Raw genomic sequence first — 13612 nt, 5'->3', positions numbered from 1 at the left:
TTCCAGGTTAGAAAATGAAGTGACAAGCTATGCAGTTAAAAATGATTAACTCTCAAATATGGAATTCTTTTCTATTGCAGCTGGTTTGCAGGTAACATCTCCAGGGCACAATCTGAGCAGTTACTGAGACAAAAGGTAAATATTCTAGTCTCTAAAATAGCCTCTAAGAATCTCTTTCTACTGTTGGGCCCAGAGGGTCACGCACTTCTGAGAGAAACCTTATTGCTAATTATACAGTCATGTCATCATAGTGTGGGTTGCCCGGCCTTGGGTTACCAGGCCCTCCACATATAGCCACTTCCTCTGTTTCCGTTATCTATTGCTGTGTAATAAACTACTTTAAAATTTAGTGGCTTGAAACAACAAGATCATGATTCGCACAATTCTGTGAGTCAGCTGGCCCAGCAGTTCTTCTGCAGGTTTTGCTTAGGGCTACTCACGAGTCTGCATTTAGCTGGTGGATGCAGTCGGCGGGGGAGAGGTTGGATTTAACTGAGGCAGTCAACCAAGGTGTTATACTTCTTCCCTATGTGGCTAACTTGGGCTTTCTCACAGCATGGTGATCTCAAGACTGTGTTTGAAGAGGATGAACCCCACAGTTTGGTGCTAGCACTTATGGAGTCTCTGCTTTTGTCATGTTTGCTAATGTCCCATTGGCCAAAGCAAGTCACGTGGCCCAGCACAGAGTCAATGTGAGGGGCCTACACCGGGCATGAATACAGAGATGATTTATTGGGGCCATCTGTGTAAACAGTCTACCTCAGCTGTGTCATTCCTCGTTAGCTCCTGAATCAGAACCAAGTAGATGTATGTAATGGGGAATAAAGCTCCATGACATTATAGTTATCAATTGGTACGGAATTACCAATAGCAAACTCTTGTGCCCTACAAAATGACACTTTGATATAGTTTAACCTAATAAAACACACCAATTATCTCTTTGAGAGGGTACTAGTGAGCATGTGATGACTTGACTACCTAACTTGGCGTTTTTCTCAAGTTCACAATTTAGTCTATGCTCTTTCTAAATCTGGATCTGCTTAGAATTACACAAGACATTAAGCAGGACAAGTTGAGCTTAGAACTTTAACAAATGATCTGCTCTGCATCTTTGGTTTTCTAAAATTTACCAAGAGCATGATATGATATGTGGTTTTAAATTTTATTTCTGAAAGATTAAAGCATTAGGCTTACACAAATACAAAAGAGAAAATTATAGAGAGGGTTAAAATTAACTGGAAAGAAAAAGTTGAAGCACACAAGGTAGATTTATAAAGAAACTGAGTGAGAAAAGGAAGAAAGCTAACCTGTGGGTCCCCTTCTGTGACAACTGTTGGATAATCTGTGCCATCCATGAGATGTAAAGTGAATTTAAAAGGTCTGTTTTCCTACTATCCACTAGGAAAAATAGTTTCCAAGGATAATGAAAATGTTTTCTGTTCCTTGCGTATTTTCCTTCCTTTTCAGGGAAAAGAAGGAGCCTTTATGGTTAGAAATTCCAGCCAGGTGGGAATGTATACAGTGTCCTTATTTAGTAAGGCTGTGAAGTAAGTATAAAATGCATTCATTTCTTATATATTCTTGTGCATTCTTTGAGTGTGCTGGTAATTTAGTCACATTTTGGGATAAGACACCATCTTTCCATTCTGGGAGTTTGGATCAAAATATTTCTGTTGAATGCGACCATTCGTAGGGGCCTTTATTTTTTCCCTACTTCCAAGAGCCTATTCTCAGGTGATCCTGTCCTGCCCGTCCCAGGCAGTAGCTGAGTGCCCAGTGCACAGCATGCCTCTAAACATTTGTGAAAGGAATCCTGGGTTATTCCCCTTCATTCAGTCCTACGCCCAGGAAGAGAGAAATAGCATTGGAGCCTCTAACTGGTTGGCCCGAGCCACCTGCTGAGCTGGGAAACCTGCCCCAGTGTCTTTCCAGTGAGGGCAGAGCTAGCAGAAGGCTGAATCAGTGTAGCTGTGTTCCCTCGATAGCGTCTTCTAGGGTGCTGTCCTCTGTGGGGTTAAGAGTTCTGATTGGAAGCCACCCCTCTGGGCCTAAATCCTGACTGTACCATTTACAAAGCTTTATGACACTGAGCAAGTTTCTTAACTTTCTCACCTGAAAAGGGGACATAATAATGATTATTATGTTCTATGGATGAACATGTGTTGGATCAGAACAGTGCCTGGCACATAGTCGTCACTTAATAACCTAATAGCAATTACTGATGTTGTTGTTGAGAGTGATTCTACCTGTTCCACTGCCCCCACCCAAACCCGGAGGCATAGAGGACCCGCCCCCCGCCATCTCATGTAAGTCTCCATTACCACCATCAGCATTCGCCACCAGAGTTTTACAAGCTCTTTTCCCATTGGTTGTTAGCTCTTTTATTCCTTCTAATCAGGCATATTATTCTTGATTAGCCAAAACCAATTTGCATCAATTCACCACTATTTCCTAAACGTAGAGTGAAAGAAAGAAAATGTTTTATGTGGAAAAGGTACAAGTTCACATGAGGAATTAAAGGACATCCCCACCCACTCCATCCTGCCTGCTCCGCTCCCCAAAGAGTCTCCCACCCATGCTCTGGGTGAGAGCACCCACAGCCTACTCACCTTTGCCTCCCACATTTTAATCTTCATTCTCCTAAAAGAGAATTGATGTTCAGAATAATGATTCTGAAGAACTGCAGGGCTCTCAATCGTCAGAGGAAGATGCCAGCTTTATACTTTCTAAGGGAGGAACGGTCTAGAAAGTTGGAATTTTACTGTACGTGAATTCTGCATGTGCACAAAAGATAGGCTGAGTTCAGAGAGGAGCCCTGTTCTATACTTACAGACTGTCATGGATACCTCCAGAAAAACACCAGATATCGAGACCGTACAACCTTTCCTCACTTCCCTCTCCAAAAATTGCAAATGCACCTAATTACTTTTAACTGTTGTTTAATCAAGCTTCAGTTGTTTATTAAAAACCCTCTAACACTCTTTCTTCCTTACTAGTGATAAAAAAGGAACCGTCAAACATTACCATGTGCATACAAATGCTGAGAATAAACTGTACCTGGCAGAAAACTACTGTTTTGATTCTATTCCAAAGCTTATTCACTATCATCAACACAATTCAGCAGGTAATTTATCTCAGTTTTTCTTTTATGGGAACTTCTTGATAAACATTGTTTTGCTTAGATACTACTGATACTCCTAATATTGTTCACTATATAGGGAACCATGAAAGTAAGAAAAAAATGCTCTCAAGCCCTATGGCCTACTGTGATTTTTTAACCTACATTTCCTGGAATATAACATTATACATGCTATAATGCCATAAAAATATTAAGTTGAGTGAGTTAGTGACTTAGAAGTAGAGATTCTCTATATAAAAATATTTGCAGGTATTTTTAGAAGTTAATTGCAAGATTCAAATATTATAGATTTGTCCATGGAGGTTATCTCTCTAATGATATACAAATTGGTGTCTGTTCTGACAGAATTTTTTTATATGCTGATACTAACATTCATTTTATATATATCTATATAGATATATATATCATATATATATCTATATATATATGTAATATATATATATATATTATATATATACATATAATCTCCCCACTATATTGTTACTGAGATGAGATCATTCTCCACATACTACTTTTCAGCTTGCTTTTCTTACTCAACATGTTTTAGAGGTCTTTCCATGCAAATACGTACAGCTTACTGCGGTCTATTTAACAGCTACAGAGCATTCTGTTATATAATTACTCCACTATTTACTCGCCTAACACTATTCTGATTAGCAGTTGGATCATTTACAATATTTTCCCACTATAATCGCTGTTTCGGTGCACAGTCCTGCACACATAGCTCTGTTCATCTGTGTGAGTGTTTCTGTAGCCAAACTCCCTAGAAGTAGAATTGCTAAGATAAATGGTTAAGAACATTTAAAATTTAAACATCATCAAATGCTTTTGAGAAATGTACACTCCCTCCAACAGCAATTTCCTTCATCCTCACCAACACTGGGTACTACTATTACTGTTTTTAAATTTTGCCTAATCAACTGGCAAAAATGTATATAGAAATCCCTAATGGAAATGTTAACTAACCTTATTGTGGTAACCATTTCACAATACATGCATATATCAAATCATCACGCTGTATACCTTAAAGTTATATATATTATAATATATGTCAATAACAAATAACATCTCAATAAACGTAGGAAAAAAATTAAAAAAAAAAAAAGAAATCCCCTCTCAATATCTTTTCTACATCAGTGTCACTTACTCACAGCGACTGGATGAATTTCCAACAGTGAGTAAAAATAAGCTGTGGGCTCAGTGTCAAATTTATGCAACTCTACCTAACCTGATTACATGCACAGAAGTGAATTAGCCTTCCTCTTAGCTTTGATTTTGGTTCCTACTTGTATTTTCCTTTGTCCCAATTTCCTCAATTGTTTATTTTATCTTGGAGCACCTCAAAAGTACCTCCTTGGAAATGTATTATATAAATAGACATCTCCAAGTGGAGTGATTCCACTCCAGAGGATACACAAGCCACTCCACAGGGTACAAGAGAATAATGTTTGTTTTGATTTGTTTTTAAAATCTTTCTCTTATAGTGTTTTCTCTTTGTGACTGTATTTTATGATTCACATATCAATACAGCAATCATATGTATATATATACATGTACACATATATAAATATACATACATGCATACCAGGGGTGCCAAAGAAATATATACAAGTGGACACTTTGGTCAACGTTGCTCAAGCAGTAGTTCGCCATCATCAGAAGTGTCTGGACGCTGATGGGAACCACTTGAGCACCGTTTGTCATAGCAGAAGTCAAATGTGACTTGTATTCATCTTTTGTGATCGGTATATATTGAGTATTACAATTTTAATAGTTTTTTCCTTTCTTAAAATGTGTATACATTTTTTGGCACCCTCTGTATATATGGAGTACACTCATTTTTTTTTTGCCAATTAAAGGTGCAGGACTTAAAAGATTTGGAGACCACTCATATAAAAAGTAACTAAATAATATACTAAAAGGAAAGAGAGAAACAGGACATGTATGATAATTCCCAGGACTAGGAAAATGTCTCATTTAAAGTAAGAAACATATTTTTTATTATTATTAGTTAAGAAACATATTTTTGGATGGGTTAAGTCATTATAAATACTATAATTATTTTAACCCAGCTTTACCATAACGTGATGTAAACACTTAAAATGACTTGACCATTTTATGCAATTTAGTAATAGGTTTACTTTTTAAAAATTCAAGTGGTTGACTTTTTATTTTGTACCCTTCTGTATTTTTTGGATTTTTTACCAACTCTTTGTTGCTGTGTGTATACATATTTAAATATAGGACTGTAAAAAGATAGCAAAACAAAAATGGGATTTCTTTTAATGAAAGATTCCATCAAACAACTAACTTTGATGGGCTTTTCAAAAGTCACATGAAGTGGTTTTACTCTTAATTTTTGCATTGAGCTTATTAGTAAAGCCAGACAAAGGAATACAATTACAGGATGAGGATGGTCAGAATGGATTCTCTCTCAGCATCTCAACTTCCTGAACTCTGCTTTTTCAGCTACTCTGGAGAGAGCGTAAGCAGAGGGGTGAACCAATGTGATGTGATATGATGTGATGAGGTGATATGTGATGATGTGCTGCTGATTCCATTGCAGGTATGATCACACGGCTCCGCCACCCTGTGTCCACAAAGGCCAACAAGGTTCCCAGCTCCGTGTCCTTGGGAAGTGGTATGGACATACCCTTGGTCTCTTAAACTCTATTTCCCACCATTGGGGGTTAAAATATACATATATGGTGAATTTACTGAAAAAAGGGGGAAGACAGGAAGGTGGTCCCCGTTTACATTGTGCCAGGGAGGGCTTCCGCTCTAATATATTTGTTCATTTTCTAAAAATAAATAACAGAAACTGAAAATCTCTTCTGTCCTTTTTTTCTCCTCCCAACCTAACTCTGTAATCTCTCCAGTATTACCACGAAGATTGTGAAAATTTTCATCTTGTTAGACCCAGTCATCAGTCTCTGGAACCTCATTGCCTGTTCTTTCTTCTTCCGGGATTCTGTGCCTGCTCTGAGCCAGTTTTCAACCTTGTGTATTTAGAGTAATGACTACCCCAGATCACAGTTTAATTTGTTTTATAAGACAATGCGATGATATTTTACCAAGCTAAGGACATCGAGCACATTTTGACACTGAGTCTTTCCAAGCTGCCTCTGGTTGGCAAAGTGTTTATCCTCGAAGCTTTCTTATCAATAACTGGAGCTGCTTCGAGAGCAACATTGCCTTGGTGGCATTATCATGTGGTCTAAGAAGTCATAAGACCACGTCACTAAGGGTGTTTTTTTTTAAGTGATCAACTTAAATTGTCTTGCTGTTCTTCATATTGTCAGCGTGAAACTCTCATTGGAGAGGACATCACTAGGGAAGCTATCAGCCCCAAAGCTTCTATTCTCGTCCTGAAGAGTGTCTGTCTTGCCTTATCAGGAATCTGGGAGCTGAAAAGAGAAGAGATTACCCTGTTGAAGGAGCTGGGAAGCGGCCAGTTTGGAGTGGTCCATCTGGGCAAGTGGAAGGGGCAGTATGACGTTGCTGTTAAGATGATCAAGGAGGGCTCCATGTCAGAGGATGAATTCTTCCAGGAGGCCCAGACCATGATGTGAGTTCTCCTGAGGAATGGCAGCTTAGCCCTCACCACGGGAGGACATTCCTGCTAACAGGCCTGGCCCTACATCTGCAAGGCCTGTAGCAAGAGTCCACATGTCATAGATACAAGTACTGAGAAGTTATAAAGCGAAAACACTCTTAGATAAAGTCAGTTCTGTGCTCTTCCTTTGACAAGGACACCTTTGTGACAACCTGAAAGGTCATATTCAAATTGAGAATTCTCAAGACTCTTTAGAGAAATCAGCGTGCGGTCCAAGGACTCCACAAACTCCACCCCTCCCCTTCCTCCTCCCACCTCTGCTCTGTCCTACACTACGCTTAGCACTAATGTGCAGACACAGCATTCTGTACCTCCAACCTCCCCGTGTCTCCCACAAAACATCTCTATTGACTAATGATCTTGGTTAGGGGCAGGCATACCACTCTTGGCTCACTCTTGGGGGACCAGGCTCAGAAAGAGTCTGCATGGGTCCTGGAAGAGGCCTCAGGACTATACGGACAGGGGATCCCAGAGTCCGGGGACCCCAAGGGTGACAGAAGAGGGGATGTATGGGTTCTGAGGAGGCATGTCTCCTTGGCCCTCTGGCCTCCTTGCCCCGTGGGGAGGTACATGATGGAATGAGGAACAGAGTGGGGCCTTGCAAGCACATATCCAGCAGCAGGAGCCTGTGGTGGCCAGAACATGGGCCATATTGAAAATGAACGTGCTCCAGACAATATCCTTTACCTTCCTGGGACCTTCAACACAGTCTGATAAAAATGCCTTTCTCACCCTATTCTTCCCTCACTTATCATGAAGATATCCTTCCTAATAGTCCTCAGTTCCAAGCACAGTCCTTAATTCTTGATAATACATATGTGTTCTCTTTCTCTCTCTGTTCTTCCTTTCCTTTGCTTCCCCTCCCGTCCCGTCCCCTCCCCTCCTTTCTTCCCTCTCTCTCATCTACGCAAGTACAAAGAATTATTTTAATGATTCTACCTCTTCTTGTCAACATGGTGAATGAGACTTTGAAGGGTGACCAACCGTCCAGGTTTGCCTGGAACTTTCCTGGTTTTGGCACTGAAAGTCCTGTGTCCCGGGAAAAACCCGAGGCCCAGGCAAACTGTGACAGCTGGTCATCCTTTTAGGGAAACAACAGCATGGTATAAAAAACAATGCTATAGCAGGACTTTGGTCAAAGATAGTTGAAATCATAAATCCTAACTTGCTACAGAGTAACAGCCCTTTTAAAAATTTTACTTAAACAGTTACATTGTCTTTATAGACATCTCTCTGAGCACTTTATTAATAATGCGTTCAAGCCTCATATGAAGCCTGTGAAGCATGTACCATTGTTATCTGATTTATAGGAAACTGAAGCACAGAAATGTTCAATAATTTACCCAAGGTCACCAAGCTAGTAAAAGTGGCAGAGCAGAGATGCAAACCCAGGCAGATATTCCAGTGCCCATTTCCTTAGTCATTCCTTTACGAAGACCAATGATACCGAGAGAGTCAGAACAATCGCTTTTACAATTGCAGAATTGTTTGGAAGCGAGGGACTATGTGAATACAAGCCTGTGGCTGGGCTGGCTTCGCATGTCTGCAACCTGCAGTCTTGAGTTGCCCCGCACTTAGCAGGGCTCCCTCCACACTTGGGTTAATGATCAGCTGTCACCATCTCGAGACTCTTAATAATCTTAAACAAGAATCCCTGCATTTTCATTTTGCACTGGTTCCTGCAAATTATATAGCTCATTCTGCTTTTGGCAATTGGACCATCATAAAACCGGGGCACAGATCCTTGATGTGTTCCTTTTGTAAGACATAAAAATCTGGCAGAAAACCCCTTAGGTTCAGTGTGTAACCCCCGTGTCCTGGTGCAGTTTTAAAACATATTTCTTTCCCACTATGTGCCCTCTGGTAAATGATGGAACTTGCTCAAGGAACAGCTTTTAACTGGGTGATAGACCTTTGTCCTGCCTCTCAAGGGAGCACCGCTGAGTACCACGCAGGTCTCTGGCTCATTGCCCTGAGTAACATGATAAGGCATGCCCGTATAGTTCAGCCAAGAAGAAAGAAAGTAACTAAATATTTAATGAGTCCTCAATTATTCACAAATTTAAAAGTTGACATGTTAAATTTAGATTTTTACATAAATGAACATTAAAGAACATCCTGTGAATTGATAATAGATAAATTACATAAGGACAAGTTGACGCCCAGTGTAACTGCTGAGTGTCCATCCGTCGTGACCTACCAGAAGTTTTATGTCTTGTGGTTACAATTTTCTAAATGTATTATTGCAAAAAATAATGTTACAGTAATGGAAAATGAGTTTTTTTAAAGAAAAATTATACCTAACCTCATTTCCCTTACATAGCAACTATTTTCATTTTACTTACACCCTTCATATTCTGATACAATGCTTTTTTTCAGAATGAAATATTTAGACATGAAAGTTAGATGTTTTAAAATGGAAGTGAGTGCTTTTAGGGTGTAGCTTTCTCCAAATTAGTCGTGGAAGTTCTCAAGATGCCATCAGACCACTGCTTCCCTGATTCTCTGTAGGAAAGTTGAACACAGCACCCACAACTGCTAAACTGCTTCTGGGGTTGTCGATGTCCAATGTAAGGCAGCATTTCTCACCTCCAAAGGCTAATGCTCCCAGAATAAGATCCAAAACACTTCCCTCCCCTTCTCTGTTCAAGTAGAAGGGGGGAAGTTAAAAGAAACAAAAATCTGTGAGTGATTCTTTTTCAGGACATCTGGAAAATGGAGTGTGGAAATTCAGTACTGAACTTTGAAAATCTGTTCTTTCCAGGAAACTCAACCATCCCAAGCTGGTAAAATTCTATGGAGTGTGCTCAAAGAGATACCCTATATACATAGTGACTGAATATATAACCAATGGCTGCTTGCTGAATTACCTGAAGAGTCATGGAAAAGGACTTGAACCCTCCCAGCTCTTAGAAATGTGCTATGATGTTTGTGAAGGCATGGCCTTCTTGGAGAGCCACCAGTTCATACATCGGGACTTGGTAAGCAAAGCCATTGAAAGATCAAAGAAAGAAAAGAAAGCAATCCACAGTTTCCGCCTTCAGTGATAGACTGGGTGGAAAGAGAGGAGGCTACCTTCACTTTTACTTGGCTCGCTTGTGACTTGTTTAAACACATGACACTTTTGTGATTTTAAAAAAAATCACAATTTCAAAATAAAATATTTGAACTACAAAAAGAACAGAAAGAGTAAAAGAAACCGTCAAGATCTATGTAGCAGTGTTGTGGTTTGAAGGAAAAGAGATGGAAGGGAAAGGCTTTGGTCAATTTAGTGTGTCTTGGAACCATTAAACCCAAGCTGACTTTTACTGTGGAAGGGCCGAGTGTCAAAGCAGTCATTTAATACAATAACTGAAAATACAAAAATGAACAAAGAAATACCAGAAAGAAATGCAACTTGTGTCTTTGGGTCAGAGTGGGAGTGGGAGGTAGTCTGCTCGGTGTGCACTGGTATTTATATTTAGAGGTTTTCCTGTGCCAAACGGCAAACATGCCAGGCACACTAGGCAAGTTCATTCTGAGTCTCTGGTGCCGCATTTGTGCTTTCAGAGCACCTGTCACTGCACAGAGAGGGAGCCTCTAGAACTGATGTTTCCCTTCTCATTGATGAGCTAAGGCTCTGTGTTTAATACCTTTCATGTTGTTTGACAAGGATGGATGCCTGGGTGAGAATACTTATGGGCGCACATTTTCATTTCGAAAAATTACAAATATAAAAAAGACAACTTCCCAACATTTAGGTTTTGATAGGCAATCTTAGATTTTTGCTGAGAATTCTGCCAAAGAGAAGGAAAATGTCAGATTCTGATGTCAGGAAATTCGTGGTCACTTTTACTACGTGGTAATTTTGTTTTTCCTCCAAAGGCTGCTCGGAACTGCTTAGTAGACAGTGATCTCTCTGTGAAAGTATCTGACTTTGGAATGACAAGGTAAGCCAGTTCCAAAGGGGCAACCGGTGAAAGTGGTATTTTCATTCACACCTAAATGCCATCGTCGATGATGGCCTTGTGGGGATATATACGCGTAGAACGTGTTCTGAACTGGGACTTAGAAACCTGGATCCCCTCCCCCATACTACCTCTGACTACCTATGAAACATGTTTCACCCCATTTCCTCACCTATAAGATGAAACTGTACTTCAGAAATGATCTACAGTCCCTTTTAGTTCTTTCAACATTCTGATAAATATTTTCTAAACTTAAGAATAAATTCCATGAAAGATCCTAAACATTTAAATATAACATGTTACAGCCAGATTATTTGGCGAGCGCGCGCACACACACACACACACACACACACACACACATTTTCAATCAAGGCTCCTTTAGCCCTACCTGGATTTTTTCTTAATATGTGTTCAAATGGGTAGAGCATTCACACTAGGAAAATTTTTGTTGTCATGTTCATTTTCTTTATCACCAAGTAGGCATGAAAGTTGACTCTGAGATTCTATTGATGGGTGTTCTATCATCACTTCATGATTTGGAGAAATCATTTTGATTATGATGACAGTTTAAAAGAGCCTTCCATTTCCTAATTCTGTATCCTCATAGTATTTAAGCCTTGAAGCCAATTTTCATGATTTTACATAGGAAATGAGGACATACATGCTGGACTTTCCATTCATTTTCTTATTTTCCTATTTAGAAGACTCATTATTTATTTGTTTTTTGTGAGCAAAGATATAGGATTCCCCTCTATGAATTACGTAAATAGTATGTGCTTATTGTAAAAGATATAGCAAAGGTGTACAAAGTCAAAAGCAGAATCTGCCCCCCACCCACCCCTTCATCCCATTTTTAGCACTAGGAGTACCTACTGCTAACACATTTGATGGATGTCCTTCCACATCCTATTCCTAAGTACGTATTCCCGATCATTTACACAAGTAAGTACATTTACCATTTGTTTCCACAAAAATGGCATTGCATTATATATACCTGCGTTTGCACATTTCCATATATCATGGGCATCTTTTTATTTTGGTAAATATAGAGCTATCTCACTTTTAATGGCTGCATATTAATCTATTGTATTAATGCACCCTATCATATTTAATTGCTTCTCAAACTGTGGACATTAAGATTGCTTCCATTCTTATCATTATAAACAAGAGTGTAGTGAATATCCTTGAACATATATTTTTATGGTCTTGATATCTCCATAGGATATTGTTGTCTGTCATTGTTTATAATAGCAGACGATTGGAAGCCATTTACATGGTAAAACAAAGTACGTTAATCCATAGAGGGAATTCAGCCATTAAACACGATGCTGAAGAAAATGTAAGCCACATAGGGAAAATATTCTTGATATGCATTAAAGGAAAAATAAAAACAAACCTCAATACGGCAGAAACCCAATTTTGTTCACGTTATATACACACAGAAAAAAAGATCGGGAAGTATATAAGCAAAAAATGTACCTTGAATGGTAGAATTACAGGTTATCTTTGGGGTGGGATTCTGAGTGATTTTTTTAAATGTTTTTGTGTTTTTCTATACTTACCAAATAGTTTGCATTGGGATTTTGGTATTTTCAAAGTTAGATATCATTTTTTAAAGTTTACAAGTCGTAAGCAGCCTCCAGCTGAGCGTACACATTGAAAGAAAGGACAAGATGCAGAACACAGAGGGGCTGAGACCGGCTGCCACCATGTCCTCCATCAGCCTGTCTGCCAGGAGGCAATGGTGGGCAGCAGAGGTCTTCTCCTCTGCACAACCAAGCAGCTGATGGTGTGTGTCAATGTTTCCCCTCACAGGTATGTTCTTGATGACCAGTATGTCAGTTCAGTAGGAACAAAGTTTCCAGTCAAGTGGTCAGCCCCAGAGGTGTTTCACTACTTCAAATACAGCAGCAAGTCAGACGTATGGGCATTCGGTAAGAAAGTGGCCACAGAGGCCCCAACTCCATTTTGTAAGCCAGCTTCCACAACAGGAAACCACAAGAGCAGCAACATCCATTTTTAGCAAAGCCCTGAGCACTTACAAAATTACCTGTATGGCCTGTGACAAGCAAGAGATAGAAGATGATCTTTCCTTGGGTCTGCCGCATATTGTATAATTTCCTGCTATCACCTTCTCATAAAAGCTCTTCTACTGCAAATTTCCAACAATGTTTATAAAGGAGTCATTGAGAACTAAAACCGAGTTTGCACGAAGGCCAAAACATTGAAGGATTTACAGTAGAGTCATGGACTTTTGGCATGAAAGCAGCCATGATAACCATTTCCTTCTGAATTGACCAGTTTGGGGTGGGGGAAATGCCTGGTCAAAAACCAAATGTGACTCAGTGCTGTCTTTGGCCCATACCATGTCCTTGTTAAAATTCATAATTTAGATCAGGGGTGAGCAAACCACAGCCCAGGACCCAATTCAGTGGCCTGTACCTGTAACTGAAGTTTTATTGGCGCACGGCCATGTATTTCTGTTGTCTCTGGCTGCTTTTGTGCAGAGCAGTCACTAGACACTGCATGACCCCCCAAAACCTAAAATACTTACTGTGTGACCCTTTACAGAAAAAGTTTTCTGACCTCTATTTTACTAAAAGATCTATATTGAAATTTAGTAAACATAAAACAGAAATAATTCTTATATAATGATTTTGTAGATTTTCTGATGCTTTTCTGCATTGTGAGGAATGTCAGGCCTGTTTACAATCACTGTCAGATGGATCCAGGATAAATGATCCCAATTATTATAAAGCTATAGAATGTATTAAATTCAGCTGAGACCTATTTCATGCCTGTCTTGGTCGGTCCTTAAGCATAATAATTTGACTTTCTACATGACATCCATTAAGACTCCTAAAAAAACCCAAAATTTAGTTAGCCATTGATTTTTCTATATGACATGAT

At 39.4% G+C, this 13612-nt stretch overlaps 1 protein-coding gene across 1 annotated transcript in view; it reads left to right on the top strand.

Moving 5' to 3' along the window:
• The window catches only part of BMX (BMX non-receptor tyrosine kinase), a 44952-nt gene that overhangs the window by 24748 nt on the left and 6592 nt on the right, over positions 1 to 13612 (top strand). Inside the window, 8 exon segments of the mRNA XM_033107311.1 lie at positions 81 to 135; positions 1468 to 1547; positions 2997 to 3124; positions 5706 to 5780; positions 6536 to 6707; positions 9520 to 9736; positions 10620 to 10684; positions 12518 to 12636. Of these exon segments, the coding sequence (XP_032963202.1) occupies positions 81 to 135; positions 1468 to 1547; positions 2997 to 3124; positions 5706 to 5780; positions 6536 to 6707; positions 9520 to 9736; positions 10620 to 10684; positions 12518 to 12636 (911 nt within the window).

This window comes from Rhinolophus ferrumequinum, chromosome X (assembly GCF_004115265.2).
Source record: "Rhinolophus ferrumequinum isolate MPI-CBG mRhiFer1 chromosome X, mRhiFer1_v1.p, whole genome shotgun sequence".
NCBI lineage: Eukaryota > Metazoa > Chordata > Mammalia > Chiroptera > Rhinolophidae > Rhinolophus > Rhinolophus ferrumequinum.
This window is presented reverse-complemented; position numbering and strand designations above follow the sequence as displayed.